General features: G+C 38.3%; 1 protein-coding gene across 1 annotated transcript; it reads left to right on the top strand.

The window, feature by feature from the left end:
* Positions 1–354: 354 nt before the first annotated feature.
* LOC104274143 (liprin-alpha-1-like) lies at positions 355–14,066 on the top strand. Its single transcript, XM_009869685.1, has 14 exons — positions 355–420; positions 1,678–1,748; positions 2,322–2,462; positions 2,967–3,048; positions 3,178–3,378; positions 4,199–4,261; positions 4,797–4,823; positions 6,562–6,737; positions 6,838–6,935; positions 7,688–7,863; positions 8,398–8,466; positions 9,697–9,862; positions 11,021–11,091; positions 12,472–14,066. The coding sequence occupies exons 1-13, from the start codon at positions 355–357 to the stop codon at positions 11,077–11,079; spliced, it is 1,395 nt and encodes a 464-aa protein (XP_009867987.1). The 3' UTR covers positions 11,080–11,091; positions 12,472–14,066.
* Positions 14,067–16,483: the final 2,417 nt, after the last annotated feature.

Consider the following 16,483-nt stretch of genomic DNA (forward strand, 5'->3'; position numbering starts at 1 on the left):
CCTTCCAACCCCGAACATTCTGTGATTCAGTAATTCTGAGATGCCGTTTGAACGTGTCTAACAACTAGTGGTGCCTTCTTGCAGCAGCACATTTGCTCTCCGTTCCAAGTGACGTTCAGCCAACTTTTTTACTGAGTCTGGAGCCATCTATCCCTTGGTTTTGGCTTCTAAGAGTTATTCCAGTAGCGAGCTGCTCCTTTGACATTCTTCTGTCCTTCTTGGGGCCAGCTTTATACCATCTGTTCATGCTGCCAACACTGCTGCAATCATTTTTCTTTTCTTCCTCACAAAAATATGAGGCTGGGTTTTGCACCCGCTTTGAAAAATGTATAATTGGATGGCTTGTGAAGCGAAATGGCCGTGTCAGGTGTCATCTTTACAGAATGTGATCAATATTGCTGGAATGCAGCAAGTTTCCTGGTGAGCCTAGAAGGGAATTGTTGGAAAAATGAAACTCTCCGCTGTAGGAAAAAAACATTGATGCACCATTTGCGGGTGAAAGAGCAGCTGCCTTTGACTTCTTCCCATGAGATGTTTTCTGCCTGTGCTCTGTCTTGAGTTTTCACTTGAATTGATTTCCTGTGCAAGTAAGTTTTCTATCTCTTCTTGCACATGAACAGATTCTGCCATTAATTTTCCACTTCATGGATGCGTTCCTCTTTGGATCCACGGAATAATGTCTGCATGAAGTTCTCATTAGTGTTTTTGCTCTGTTTGGTTCTATTTCTATATGTTTGCCTCCATCATACATCATCTCCTTCCAGCCACACAATTGTTTTCTGCGTACAGCTTTTATCATAACTTCTCCATATACTTTTGATACATTCCCTCTCCTGCTCTCCTCCAAAGAACTTGCTGTTTCATGGTTAACCTGATAAACGTAGTCTCTTATAAAACTACCAGGAATGGCACTGCAGTTCTCTGAATTATGTACAATACCCCAAGTAACTTTACAAACTGGGGGGGAGACAGTGATTCCGTGCTCTTGTGGAGTCATTCTAAAAAAACCCAGAGGCTATTTTGCGTGTATCTCTGCTCTTCGATCCTTAGCGGTGGTCATTTTACTGCAACCACCCAAAAGGAGAACAAAGACCCCAGTTTTGAAGTTAACCTCATTGGAAAAGATGTTGTATTCCTTTCCGTGTAATACAGTATTAAGCATGCTATTCTGTTCTTACCCAGCAGTATTTTTTTAATGTCTTATTAATTTAGTTTTCTCATTTCAAAAAAAAAATCGTTAAACAACAAAGCAAAGCAAAACTAACTGTATTCAGGACTAGTGATTTGTGGCATTAATGTTCTGCAGTGGCAAGAAAATAGCTGGTTCTTTACTGCTATTTTAGAAATATATATCTTATTGAAGTGTACAAATAAGTATTAGCTTTTATGGTCTTCCCTTCTTTGTTAGTGGAATCTGGCTATTGAGTTGCAAACTGCTGAACACTATTTCCACCTTAATTGTGGCATTTTAAAGTGGATGAGTTAAGAGTGGTTATTTGTAACCAGTTATCTGGCAGTTCCTTCCTGCCTCCCCTTTTTTCATTCCCTGGGCAGGAGAAAGTATTGGGAGGTTCTTGTAGAGCACTAGGAATTTATTGATGTGCAGATGGAGAAGTACTATCTGTTGATAAAACAGTTGCTATTTATTACTTTACTGATTATTTCTTTTATATTTAGTTACCTACCAATATGACAACAGGGATTCTAGGCATGCTAGCTGGTCAAAAAGAGCTGAACACTGCAGATCCGTTTGGCACTAGCAGCAAAGCAAACAACTAGTCTCTCCATAACCCTTTTTCAGGATGTCCTGTGTGGTAGTTCAATATCTGTTACTTTGAAATATTTTATCATTTTAGATCTATTCAACGACATAGTTCTGAAGGCAGAGAGGTTTTTATTTTTATTTCTTTAAATCGTGAAAAAATGATAAATACATTATGTAGGGTCTCAGTCTGTAGTATTGCTGCTTATCTTGTTAATTCTACACTTGCAGGCATGAATAAAAAGCATAAAAGAGTAAAAATGGTCCAATTAGATGAAGTTGGTTTTTTCTCAACTATGAACAAGAGTGGAGACGTAGCCATATAGAATTAGCTTTCAAAGGCAGCTTAAATACGGTTTTTTTTTTCAGACTTTATCCGTTTTTTTTTTTTCATACGGACATATCCAAACAACGTTGTGTGCTTATACCTGCAACACTAGTTTTTGTCTCTTGGCTTATCAGATGATTTTTGGCAGCTATTTCTAGGGACCTTGTGAGCTTTCATTGTTTCTGTAAGCTGAATTGTCAATGTTAAACTTCAGTCCCTTTGCTGTTCCAGAGGAACAAAGGGAATGGTGTCATCACAGCAGATGAAAGCCGAGTTTCAGAGCGCGGCCTTTTGGAATAGAATTGCCCGAGCGTGGCTCTCGGAGTGCAACGGCTGCCTGAAGCTGGGCCTGAAATTCGGACAGGCTCACGGGTGCAGTCTGAAATTCGCCGGTTAAATGGTTCCTGTCCTAGCTTCCAGCTTTGACAGCCCGCTGGACAGTACCGTTTCGATGACGTGGGTAGCTCATGGCCCCAGACATTTCTGTAATTTGCAAATCTGCCTGTTGAGGAAGAACTTGGGTTCAGTCACACTTGCTGAACAAAAATTTGCAGCAGTTGAGAATCTGATTGACAAATAAGCCTGACGTCTCCACTTCGTGTTAGCTTTGGTTAGAGTGTCAGTAGCAGTTTTGGGCACAAATTTCCCAAAGGTAAGATCCAGCATCTCTGCCACGCTGAAATTTCCGCTCCAGTTCAGCTTACGTCACCTTGTAGTCCTTGTACACGTGCTGTGTGGGTGTATCATGTAAGGCTAAGAAAGGGAGAAAGTTTAACTATTAGAAAGAAGGTAGTAAACTGAATGCAGTGCTTAAATCATAACATTTAGTTATAACTAGTTTTGCTTTGTTATTAATAACTATTTCTGTAATTGTAGGCATGAGTTGCTGGAGGAAGCCAGAAGACAAGGTTTGCCTTTTGCACAGTGGGATGGACCTACTGTGGTGGTGTGGCTGGAGGTAAGTGGTCCCTCCAAAACGAATAAATAAAAATTCAAAACCTCCACATAGAGATTTCTAAAGGATTTAAGGTTTTGGAGTCAGGAATGTTTTCCGGATTCTGCTTACTAGGGTGTTTTTGCGTTTCAGCTGTGGGTTGGGATGCCCGCCTGGTACGTGGCTGCTTGCCGAGCGAACGTGAAAAGCGGTGCTATCATGTCAGCCTTGTCTGATACAGAAATACAGCGTGAAATTGGGATTAGTAATCCTCTGCACAGACTGAAGCTGAGGCTGGCCATTCAAGAAATTATGTCACTGACAAGTCCATCTGCTCCTCCCACCTCAAGGACGGTAAGGAAAGCGATCCAGCATTAAACATCTTTTAGGACCATTAGAATTTCCCAAAATTGTTCTGTAAACATGTAGCTGAAAGGATTTGAGCTTCAAATGAGAATCTGTGGAAACACTACATTTTAGAGGAACACTTTAGAATGTTTCTTCCTTTCCTGGAAATTAAATGAAGGGATAACTACATTTTCTTTCTTAAGAGAAAGAGAAATATGTATCAGTGTAAGTATGTTAATCCAAAATATTTAGAGTACTTGCGATTTGCCTCATCTTTTGGCCTCAGATGCTACAGTTGAGGTACATGTGTGCACACTGAACTTTGTAAAATAGTTGAGGGCTCTCTTAATCCCCATATAAGGCCATGAACTCCAAATAGTGATTCAGACTACATAAGCTACGAGTCCACCTGTCTCTGTAGTACAGTAAGTTTAGACACTCCGAGTCAGTGTGAATTCCTTCTCACAAGTGTGCCCTGCAATGCAAAGCTATTTTTGAGATTCCTGGGGTTACATGCTAGACTACAAATGCATTTCTACGGATCGGAGCGGAGTTGAGTGTTTGCCCATTAATTACCTCAGCATAAGCTATTTGTCACATTTGATTTTGTTAATATCTTTGAAGAAACGTGCTCCATGTCAATAGGCTTTTATTCCATGCTGTTACTTTCAGTAGATATACCTGTACTTAAAGACTTTAGAAACCATTGCTTTTGCCCGTGCCTGCTCCTTACGTGTACCGATTGCTTATATGTTCTGCAACCTCTCCTCTTTGTTACTGCTCTCCTTTCACTGGATGGGATTGGTTCCCTGTGGGGTCATATTAGACCACGGGAAATGTCTGGGTAACACATGAAGAAATGGAAAATCTTACAGCCACACAACAAACGGTTAGTTTATAGTGTTGCCACTTCTGTTCCTTAGAGTGCTTTTTCCCACTTTTTGAACATTTGAATCAAGTGCCTTTCAATCTTTTTTCTTCCTTCTTTTTTTTTCTTCTTTTTCTTTCAAATTAATGCATTAACATTCCAGATCATTGCTGCTTCTAATTACTAATGTGCATCGTGATAGATTTTTTTTTTTTTTTCCAGAAGGGGGAAAAGAAAATCAACACTGATAAGATTGTAGACAAAACATTGATCTGTAAAGCGGAGCTCTGATATGGTTCCCTAATAGACAAATTGAATTGTTTCTGTGGAAATTTCTTCTCTCCGGAAAACTTAGCCAGTAGATGGGTTTTGCAACCTCTCATATGAAAATGAGTGTCCTGTGTGGTTTTTCTACAATGCATGGTGCTTGCTTTATCTAGACTTTTTTGGTATGCAGTAGACTTAGAGCCTTGCAGTGCATCTTTAATTTTGATCTCCTTACTAAACTTAAATACTAATATGTATGTGTTCTTTTGCTTTTCTAACCACGTAACAGGAAGATGAGGAGGGAAGCTGGGCTCAGGTTGGAAACTTTATGTAATATTATCGACTGTATGTAAACTGTCACAATAATTAGAGCATGAAAGAATCTGGTTTTCCTTTATAGAAGTTTCTTCTAGTGACTCTTTGGGGCTTGGGGATTGAGAGTGGGGGGAAATTACAGGTTTATCTCTGTTTAATATGTACTTGGGATATACACTTTTAGATTTAGGTGGTTTAAATATTTTAATGTTTTCCGGAACTTCCAAGATTTGGCAGTTCACGACTGAAAAGCTGTAAAATTCTTGGTTAGAAAGTATATCACAAAAAAGCGCTATGCTTAAGGATTTTTAGCAGTAGGGCTGCTAGTGAGGGAAAATATTGTCTTTAACTTTCTGAAATATTTATTTACCCCCTAGCTTATGAATCACCGAAACGTAGTTACTCTTTCTTAATAAGCATTGTTGTATTCTATGTGTTGAACATGCTAGATCAAATTTTGAAATAATTTCATGATGCAATGTGGAGTGTTTTGGTGAGGGGCTGGCTCTCAGGGAAGCCACAAGTCCAACAGGAGTATCTGCTCTGTGCAGAAAGTCCCCGTCACGGGTGTGCTCCAAGATGTAGCAAGCCAAGATAGTTAAGTAGATCTCCATGCGCTAATTCCGTAATCCTCCTTGATTAATTGTTTTCTCTTAAAGTGCTGACAAATCCTAATTGTATTTTCAGGCCTTGAGATGGCCGAGTATTTTATACAGAGCTATAAACAAAACTGAGGATTTGCCCGTGACCTGTAGCTTTGGACTGTACAGTCTCTTCTTGCCTGGCTGCCCTCCAGCTAAAACAGGGTTAAGTCCCAGTAACTAAGTCTCAGAGACTCGATTGCAGCTTGTCAGGGATAACCCTCAGAGCTTCCCTCCCTCCGGCTCTTTCAGTCTGCTCCCTAGCGAGGGCTTCCAGAAATGCACTTCTTGCTCCTTTCTAGAAGGTGCTTCCTCTAGAGCAGAAACAAAGCTTTTTTTTGAGCTTTGAATTGCACAGTAAAAATGAATTATTTCCCTCGACTTCTGAAAAAAACCAACAAGCAAACTGCTGTTTCTTGTTGCTGAAGGAATGATGAGATGCATAGTTACACACTCCTCTTTTTGAGAAGTTTCTTTTTTTTTTTTTTTTTCCCAAAAAGTGATTTGCAGGTCAGAATTGGACTGAAGGAACCAGGGGACTGAGGTGATTTTTGTTTTTAGGATAAGGACTAGCACAGGGAATTGCTTCATCTTCAGTAATGGGCTTTTATAATTTTTTGCTTACTTGATTTGGATCGGTTTCTGAAAATAGTTAAGTATATTTTAAAAAAAAAGCAAAACACAAAACCTGCAGATTTTTTTTTTAATAATATTGTATTTGTATGGTCATGTGAAAAAATAAGAACCACTCCTTCCAGTTTTCAAGAGATACAGTGTTTTTAGCATCTTAACAAAACGAAATTCTGTGACTCAGCACAATATAGACTTGGTCTTGATTTTCATTAGTTTTTGCCTAATTTTTCACGCCCTTCAACATGAAATAAATTGAGACAATTTTACTTGCCGATCTGAATAGCTGAGCTTTCTTCATGAGGTTGACTTCAGAAAGGATACACAGAGTAAATACTTTTTTGTACTTTACAGGTTAAGAATTAAGTGTTGCTTTACTTTTTTTTCTTTAAAACGCATTGTCTAAAAAAAAAAAAGGCTTTTTATTTCTCATTTTAATAAGCTTATTCCTTAATCTTTTAAAAACAGACGTTAGCATATGGTGATATGAACCACGAGTGGATTGGCAACGAATGGCTCCCGAGTCTGGGGCTCCCTCAGTACCGCAGCTATTTCATGGAGTGTCTTGTTGATGCTCGAATGCTGGATCATTTAACTAAAAAAGATCTGCGTGGACAACTGAAAATGGTGGACAGCTTTCACAGGTAAATAGATTTAAAGTTGGAGACCTAACTTACAGTAAATGTTTTTGTTATCTTGTGTGGGGGGAGGTTTTCTAATGTTTTTTTTCCCTTTTCTAAACAGAAACAGTTTTCAGTGTGGAATTATGTGCCTACGAAGACTGAATTATGATCGAAAAGAGCTTGAAAGAAAAAGAGAAGAAAGCCAGAACGAGATTAAGGGTTAGTGCATTGTCATGGTCCCAGATTCTAATGTGTTTTGGCTGATCTGCCTCAAAAATTTATTTTAAAAAAAACCCAAAAAACAAACAAACAACAAAGGGAGGGAATTACTTATAAAATATCCAATGTTAAATACGGGAGATGAGTCTGGATGCAGACCCTGAACAGCGACTCATGAAACACATCCAGTCACTCTTGGGCAGAGATGTGCTAAATGCAGACGCTTTGGAAACCTGCTGCTGTGGAGTTTGAAACAAAGTGTGTAGGAACCTGGTTTTTGTTTTCACCCTTTGGCTAAACCTGTAAATGCCACTTTATGATATTTTCCTTGAAAATTTCCCTGAAAAAGTTCCATGAACTGTGCCCAGCTTAGCTCGTCTGATTGCTGTGACTGCAGCCTCCCTTTGGGCCTCCCGAGAGAGGAGCTGGAGTGCAGGCGTCCTTCGGGCTGCGAGGAAACTGCTGCCTGGGCAGGACCTAACACTGGGCCTCGCAGTCTGAGCATCAGGTTTTGTTGCCAATTGAGAGCGTTTCACGCACACAAAGAGGCAGGGCAGATCGTACCACAACCTAAATGTTAAATAACAGAATTTCTTGAGGACTGCTACTTAACAGAGTTTATGATGAGTTATATATGTGAAAATCCTGATGTCAGCACACAGATGAAGAAAAGGCTGTGGGTTTTCTGTTCAAAAAAGTCGTGTAGTATAAATTGGGCAACTTGGTTGGTTTTTTTCCCCCCTCCTCCATAGATGTCCTTGTGTGGAGCAACGAACGAATGATCCATTGGGTCGTGTCCATTGGTCTTAAAGAATACGCGAATAACCTTATAGAGAGCGGAGTCCACGGTGCACTTGTGGCCTTAGATGAATCATTTGATTACAATGCATTAGCTCTCTCCTTACAAATACCCACCCAAAACACACAGGTAAGCAAGAAGTAGTCATGACCAATAGGATTTTGTTTTTTCTCCTCTAGGGAGGTTAAAAATGGAACTGGTTTGTGTGTTTGGTTTTTTTTCTTAAGTATATGTCTATTTCCAGCTCTGGAAACTTCATACATGGAAATATCCATTGCCATGTAAGAGAGAAGCATAGAACTATGTTTTTTCTACTGTTTTCTAATTGTTAGTAACAATTCTGGTTGATAAATTTGCTTGGGAAAAAAATAGCTTTTGAATATTATCCTCATAGCCCACTTTCAGAGCATTAGGGTAAAACTCACCATTTTTGTCATTTGCTACTTTTTACTCTGAAATAATTAAGTACAAGCCAGAAATCATGAACTTTTGTCTCATGATGAAGGAGAAGCTAAGTCTTCCGTACTTTTTTTAACTTCTTTGGTTTAACTTTTCAAGTACTAAGTGTGTGTATTAATCTGATAAGCTATTAAAGAATTCGGATGATACTAAGTTTTTAAAATTACTGTAAGTTACTAATGACTTTCCTCCTATGAACCTTAGGCTCGTGCTGTTCTGGAGAGGGAATTTAATAACCTTCTTGCTATGGGCACTGACAGAAGACTTGATGAAGTAAGTTACTTGAGCTGTTGACCCATTTTAGGGTCCTGGGAACTTCGTCAGAACTGTTTAGGGAAAGAGTTTAGCTTGAAGCTCTTCAAGCTATGGACAAAATAGTGACAGGAATCTTATCTTGAAGTTCTTTGTCTTTGAGAGTGGCAGTTTCTCGGTATTTAGGTAAGATAACGTTGAGTATGAAAGTATTGAGGTGATTTTCAAGTTTGTTTTTGTAGCAGCACTTTGGGCTGGATCTTCTATCTAAAATATGGGAAAATTACTGTTGCTGATGAACAAGCTATAATAAAAGCACTGTATAGCGCACTTCAAACGTTTGTCCTAATGAGCAGTATTTCAAATAATCTTGAGTGTTTTCCAAGAACGTTTGTGTTGGTAATCTCCATTAGCATTGGGCTAGATGGCCACCAGGTATGTTTGCACATCGAAGTAATCTCTGTGAGGCAGTCTGTGATCCTACAGTGTGTAAATTTAATTCAAATATCAGTATAAAAGTCTGACAAGCCAGGTGTGAGACATTGCATTGCCACATTCCTTCACTGCAAAAGATGTTTTTGGAAGTGGGACTTAATGCTTTATTGTATTTAGTAAGTGCAATATTTTACTTCTGAAGTGGAATGTTACTTCAAAGATGCAGATGTATTAATAGGAGGAAAATGCACTGGGATAATTACAAGTTTACCCAAGTGCTGAAGCAAAACACAGCATGGCAATATAGTGTTTGCTACACTTTCTGGATTTTTTTGGTTTTATTTTCACTATCACTTCCCATAATTTGTAGCATGAAGAAGCACAACAGCTGTATCATCATTCCTGTAAGACAGAACTGAAATTTTAAAGCAATTGATCAGATTAAGCCTCTCTGTGTTAGTGCTCCCAAAGCGGCTTTTAGGATCTGCTCCACCCCTTGTATCCCCGAGGAATGAGCAATGCGATGCTTACGAGTTACTGCAATTCATGAAATACAAACAACTGAAGTACAAAATGTTTTCCTGAATGTGCAGAGCACGTGAATTCCCGTAGTTGCTGAGGTGGAGAACCCGCACTCTCGCAAATGAGCCCAGGTGGTCGCAGGTGAAGCCCTGTGCTTCTGCTGCACCTGAACCACTCTGGAAATGAACTCGTCCAGTGATGACATGTTTACTTTAAGATTGCCAGTAATCTTTTTAATGTCAGTAGCAAATCCTGCTTTTTTTTAATTGCTAATGATGTTTATCAATATAACAGGATGATGATAAGAGCTTTAGGAGAGCACCTTCATGGAGAAAGAAGTTTAGACCAAAGGACATAAGAGGTTTAGCTGCTGGATCAGCAGAGACTCTTCCTGCAAATTTCAGAGTTACAACCTCAATGTCTTCACCCTCTATGCAGCCAAAGAAGATGCAGATTGATGGTATTGATTTTGTATTACTTTAAGCATGATGCTCTTTTTTGCTTGAGATTACAGGGCAATTAAGTTCAAACTACTTCTTAGCTGCATAAAAGCATCTGCCTTGTGCATGGGTGTGTGTATGTAACACTGTGTTTAACCGTAGGGCGCTTTAGGATTTCAGGAAGCTGTGCTAAACGTGGAGTTTCTTTTTACTTCATTGGAATAACAAAATGAGAATTATAGTTAGAAATAATTTATTTTATTAGGAGAATAAAGTGACATTTTACTGGAAGTCTTAATCACGTGATGCGTAATTTCTGGTTAGCAGCAATTAGACCAGCTAAGTGTCTCTTTTGAATTGCTCTAAAATGCATTCAAAAATGATGTGAATAAACTTCCCTTGGATAATTTAGAGATTATTAAAACTCGAGTAAAAGGTGCGTTACCTCCCCCTGCAGTGGTCACGTAAATATTCATGATACTTGAAATCACCACAGCATTTATTTCTGTGTGCTTAATGATGTGTAGGTGTGCACGCACATGGATGTATTTTAAAAACCCCAGCTGGGAATAGAAGTTAATCACTTGTCGCGTGAGGTATCTTGTCTGTTTAAAAACAGACTCCTTAGTACCATGAGAATAAACTTTTACTTGAATTTGTTTTACAAATCACAAGTAAAAGAAATGGAAAATGTGTTTGGTTGGAACAGACAGGACGAGACAGATTCTAAAAATTTTATTTATTATTTAAAGCTCCAAGAAGCAGCTTTTGCATCTGATGCTACTCTCTAAAATTTGAGCTGGTTTAAATTATGCCACTAGCAGAAAATGGTTACCAGCATTCATGTGCAAGATTCTATGAACTGAAGTGCAATTTTTGCCATGTAAAACCTCTTTCTTTTTATGACAAAAACAGAGTATAAAAGATAGAAAATAAATTACTAATAAAATTGTTGTGCAGATTTTTTTAGAATTCATTTTGCTAGTTGCTGAAACTCGAAGTGGTTGATATATAAACCGTAAAATAAATGCTGCTTTTCTAACCTGTAAACCTTGAGTTGAGTGAGTACTATAGCTGTGATCCCATTGCTGTGGTGTGGGGATTTTTTTGTTTGTTTTGTTTTTGAAAACTAACATGCATGCTGTGTTCTGCATGTCTCCCCATGCTTCTTGAAATAGGCAGTGTATCAGGAACACAGAGATTGGATTCTGCTACAGTAAGGACCTACTCCTGTTAAAGCCTTCTCCTGGTGAGTAAAGCTGATAGGTAATAGTAAAGCAGCTGTTTGTGAAATAAAACATCAGGCATTCTAATACAGTGAGTTTGCACACAAAACTGTTTCAGGGTAGATTGTTATATTGAAAATCGGGAGATTATTCCCTACAATGAAGGCTCTGACTGTTTAACTATTTACTTTTATAAGGATTGTGTTCTTTTGAGCTTTTTTTCCTTTTTTTAATAAAAAGCCTCAAAAAGGGCTTGTGCTATAAATAGCTCTATAGAAAGCGTTGAAATCAGAGGTTGGATGAAACAGTGAAAGTAGAGGGGAAGGAAAAGGAGCTAAATTAGGCATGTAATGGAAAGAAAACTATTTAGTGTGATGCTGCAGTTGAGATCTTTCAGAGTCTTTGCTTCGTCAAAATTATCTCACTACAATATACTTCACTATTGCTGCTGGGGCACTTGCATAGTTCTCCAGTTCTGGATCCTTGAGGCTGCTCTGGTTGCTTTAGGCTGGCTGGAGGGACTGAGCTGCCTACACACCGACGGTGGGTAGCTGTGAGCAGAGCCGGTAATAACAGGCACCTTGGAAACGCTGGTATTTAGCACAAAACACGTGTGTCCTGCCTTAGGAAAGATTTGTAGTCCTGTCTTACTCCGGGAGCTGGAATGATTTTTCTTCAGCAGACTCTGCTGCATTTTCTCATGGAACTGTAGTTTTCTCGTTTTGCAAACAAGTCTGGAAACTAAATTAAAAAAAAAAAAAGAGTAAAAGTCTGGTGACTCTCACTAGCTGGTATGTTCCATGGGCTATAAATCCTCTTCTGCTTACAGCTTCTTTCCTTCTCACCAGTAACATCCCTACCAACTCCTGTATTGGCTGCTTTGCCGTCAAATTCGGCACTTTTTTTATGTACACGTTTATTTCTAAAGTATTCCTGTGTGTGAAATATTGAGAAGGGAAACTTGCACGTAGTGGCTCAAAACACATGGATCTGTCAGTTTACAATCTTGGGGGCTGTCTTAAATCTTTTTTTTTTAGATTCAGCACCTTGGAAGTTGCAAGTGTTCCACTACCCCCCACCTTCTCCAAACTGTTTCAGGATTTTTTCTGTAGTCAGGTGACCCAGGATACAAATCTAGGAAGCAGAAATATTTGACCCCATGTGCTTTACTTGGCATTGCAACTGGAGATTACAGAAGGCAACAGAATTGTATATGTTGTGGCATGGCAATAATTCAGTGCATGACTGCTGCGGGACTGAGCGGTTTGTGAGACACTTAAAATTAAATGTTTTCTTGTAAACAAAACAAAAACAAACAAACCTGCTAATGGAATTTTTTTTGTGTTCTCTTTCTTTTTCTTTCTGTGTTGTTTGTTGTTTTTTTTTCTGTGTTGTTTTTACAGTTTACCCACACTATTTCTACCGGTGATATGCAGCATTTTGAACATTTGGAACCCTTAACCTGTTAATACTTGTTAAATGGACACTTTGAGATATTTTATTACAGAGTTTTTAATTAGCAAATAAATTCATGAGTACTATAGAGAAAATATTTTAGAATCTAAATGTTTCTTATATTTATGTGACTTCTCATTTATATAGTTACTTACTTTTTTCTGTTTCTATTCAGTCTACAAATCAAATCATTGCTGATTTTTTTATTCTAATTTTAGTCTTTCCAACTGAATGTACTGTAATGCTTGTATGTATATGTCCCTATAAGTAATATAGGGTTTTTGTAAATTATGCAGTTACTGTAATTATCGTTGTTTGTTTTTTAATAATGAAACTGAAGGTGAAAAGGATTTTAATACCTTTGTAAAAGTATCATGACACCGAGCAGTATATATTTTGTCTTTTGGAAACGTTGGCTTAGAGCTGAGAACGAGTCCAGCTTTTTTTTCCAGGTAAGCATATGCTGTTGTAGAAGGTACCTACACTTGGTCTTCTTTCCAGAACTGTACCTTTCTGCAAAGAGGATTTGTCGAGTACTGGGAAGTTTGTCTTTATTTAAAATATAACTTGTTTTAAAACCTGAGAGGAACTATTAACACTACAGAACACGTTGTAGAAGTGATTGACTCGGTCATAACACTCTCTGCTGTATTTGTATAGCATTCTCTTCAGAGTGACTGAAAACAAGCCATAAAACCAAGAACTGTTTCCATTTTTTATTTTTTTTTCCTTAACTGTGGAGGATAGACTTCATAATAATTCCTGGTCGTAATCCACAGGCCACAGAGAGGGGCTTTTTTGGCCTGGATCTTTTTTCATTGAAAATCGTGGTGGAAAGAGCCTGGTGAAAGTAGTTTTAATGGACCAATGGTGAAGCACTGCAGCCTCATGACAAACGAGTAGTGAAAGATGAAGGTACAATGAGCTAAAAACTAAAGCAGTGCGACTTTTAATAAAGGCCTTACTTTTCTTACGTAAGTCAACTTTTGTGTTTTGTAATCTTGTTCTAAAGAGTTGTCTGGACTTTAATTTTGATGGTTGTAGCCATTTTGGACTGTACGAGTAGAAGATGTATCCAGCGTTTGTACATGGCATATTAAAGCCAGCAAGAATCTGTTCAGATGGTGCATTATTTATTATGCAACAATATATATAGCATGTCTTTTTTTTTCTTATTTTGTTTTCCACTTCTAACTTGCTTGTAAAACTGAAATTCATTGTTACTGTTCTGGTTTTTTTCTATTAATCTTTTGTGTATTTTCAGATTATGTAACAATATGTACAGTCTACTTTTGAACTATTTTTATCACAGTATTATTTATTGCTTTCTTTCAATAAAGTACTGATGCATTTTCCACTGCCAATAAAACGCTATTGAAAAGCTCAGATCTAATCGTATGCAGGCAGATACTTTTGCGGTGAGTGGATACTGTCAATAAAGCATCTTAATGATTGTTTGCTGCCCCGTAGATCTGGTTTCAAATGATGGTTTTTCTCCAGTAGAAAAATGTTCCATTAGATGTGACATTTTCTTTAGAATTGTTCAAGTTCACATGCGTTAATTGGTTTTTAAAAACCAATTTTTGGGAAGGAAATTTTGATATTGCCTACTTCTTCTCACAGTTAGAGGTATGACTTACTTTAGGAAAAAAAAAAAGTTTAAAAAAAGCTATCCCACAACTTCAGTATATTCTGGTCCACGTGGTGAAGATTGCTGTTCTGCAGAGCAGCAACAGTCGCTGTGTTAATAATATCATCATAGTGATGTTTGGGGAGAAGCGTAGGAGTCCAAGGAACCAATACAAAATTGGGTCACAATAGGACTGTTTCTGTCAATTTTAATATATTTGTAAGCCATTTCCTGTGCAGAAGAGAAGACAGAAGGATCAAGTTGCCGAAGAACGGAAGCACTGGTGAAGTGTATTTCCTCACGTCCTCCAGATTGCCAGCAGGGTGCGGAACACATGGAACGGAGAAATACTGTGATTGATGCTTTAGACATTGTTCAATGATGCATCTCTGTCTAGCTTGTCTATATGAGTTGCTCTCTGATCATTTGCAGACTTTTTTTATATTTTCAGAGAAATCTATCTTTCTAGAAAAAGCTAAAACGAAACTGCGGAAGGAGATCCTGACTCACTGTTCAGCTAAACTTCCCTGGTTAGGAGAAAACTGCCCAGGCGTTTGTGGTCACTGATGTGATAATAGGTGTTCAAAGTCATGTATTGTTGCTTCTCAGAAGTGAAACCAACGCGGAATAGACTTGTAAAATGTGAAAAGAAAATATGTTTATTATTTTAAGGCTGTAAAACCTTAACTGTTACGGAACAATGGAATTGACACGAGAGCTAGAATAAATGAGTGAAATAGAAAAAGCTTTCACGAACTGGCAAAACCGTGTGGTGACTTCGTTCTGAGTTACACAGCAAAGCGCGCTCGGAGAAATCGAGGAAAACCACTTCTCACTCGATTTTAATAAAGCCTTCTGGAAAGAAAAACATGCAAATGCATGTGCAAAAGGCATATGGGTATGTTACAGTAAGCTTTCGATAAAGCTTGGGTAAATACAAGTTTTTGTCAATTGCCAAATGTCTTTAAAGACTTTAATTTTTATAGAACTCTTTCCAAGTAAAGTATTTGTTTTATTTGAGAGAGCTTTAAACTCACAGGTTTTTTGCATGTCTAGAAGGGCAGGAAATACCAAACCAGATGTTAAAACTTTGTCTTTCTTCTTGCAAACTGATGTAGGTTTACAAGATGAGGAGCTGCTTTTGCAGTGTCTTATGGGCAGGAGTGAGTTATCGTGCCTAAAAAAACAAAGGTAGTTCAAAGCAGAATTTATGCTTGGAAAGGGGTAGACTGAAGATTGGGAGGGAGGGGTGGCAAAAGTAATTTTCAGGTAAATAAAAAGTGACACAATGTTATGTTTGGGGGGGTGATTTTTTTTGTTTTTTGAAACTGAAGGGTTACTTTGCCTTTAGAAGGGAATTTGTTTTTTTCACTTCTTGATAATTGAATTTTCAGAGTTGTAGTTTTGGTGCACTGTTTTAAACAAATGTTTTTCAAAATTTTATGGACTTAATGTTTTGTTCCAAAAAGAAAAAATGGCATTTGTAGTCTAATTTAGGCAGCAGCACCTTGTGGTTTTATGTGCCGTGGAGGGAATAGATGGATGAAAAGTGATTTTTCAGTGGGGTTGGTATTCCTGCCTGTAAAGCGAGGGGAGGGGTGAGGAGACCAGAATTAACAGCAAAATGATCCAGGTTCTCCGAGCCTGCGCTGTCCTCTAGCAGACATCTTTTTGTGTTTAGCCCAATTTATAAACTGGATAGAGAGTATTGAAAAGAGCAAATCGCCCTATGTTTAATACAGGAAAGAATAACTGAGCATATTTATACCGTGAACTAAGTCCCTTTGGCTTTAGGGGACTGGAGTTCGTTCTCCCACCTAAGCCTGACTCCTTCTAGAGCTTGTGAAACTGGTCACCTGGATATTTTATTTATTTATTTTAACCTTGCCCTTTATTACAGATTGGAGTTGTGTATTTATTTTCATATTTATATATTTTTTTTGCTAGAAGTGGAATTCCTAAGAGAAGCAAATCATGGGCAAACACCTCCTAAAGAGCTTGGGCTGCGTTTTTAAAGCCTCGTTGTTTTTTCCTGCCGGCATCTGTCGATTTCGCTGCCCCGGGAGCGCTCCCGGGGGCACCGGGGCTGCCGGCGGGCTGCTGCCAAAGTGAGTATCAAGATCAAAAAAGGAAGAATAAAATGTCCAAAATTCTACCAAATGTAGTTGTAGCCCCCTTTTAAACTCCTGACAGGGCTTTTTCGAGGTGGTAGCGCTTGGATTTTAAGAAACACGGAAAGAAGCAGCTATAACCTAGCACATATTTATTATTATTTTACTTTTCTTACCCCCTTTTTTTGAATAACTTGCGGGAAGGCCGGGTGGGACCGT

This window comes from Apaloderma vittatum, unplaced genomic scaffold (genome assembly GCF_000703405.1).
Source record: "Apaloderma vittatum isolate BGI_N311 unplaced genomic scaffold, ASM70340v1 scaffold23685, whole genome shotgun sequence".
NCBI lineage: Eukaryota > Metazoa > Chordata > Aves > Trogoniformes > Trogonidae > Apaloderma > Apaloderma vittatum.

Bases quoted from the DNA above. Each gene is read 5' to 3' on its own strand.
- LOC104274143 (XM_009869685.1), top strand. From the start codon at position 355: ATGGCCGTGTCAGGTGTCATCTTTACAGAATGTGATCAATATTGCTGG. The intron at 2,463-2,966 runs GTGCAGTCTGAA...CTGTAATTGTAG, and splicing joins AAATTCGGACAGGCTCACGG to GCATGAGTTGCTGGAGGAAG. The intron at 3,049-3,177 runs GTAAGTGGTCCC...TTTGCGTTTCAG, and splicing joins CTGTGGTGGTGTGGCTGGAG to CTGTGGGTTGGGATGCCCGC.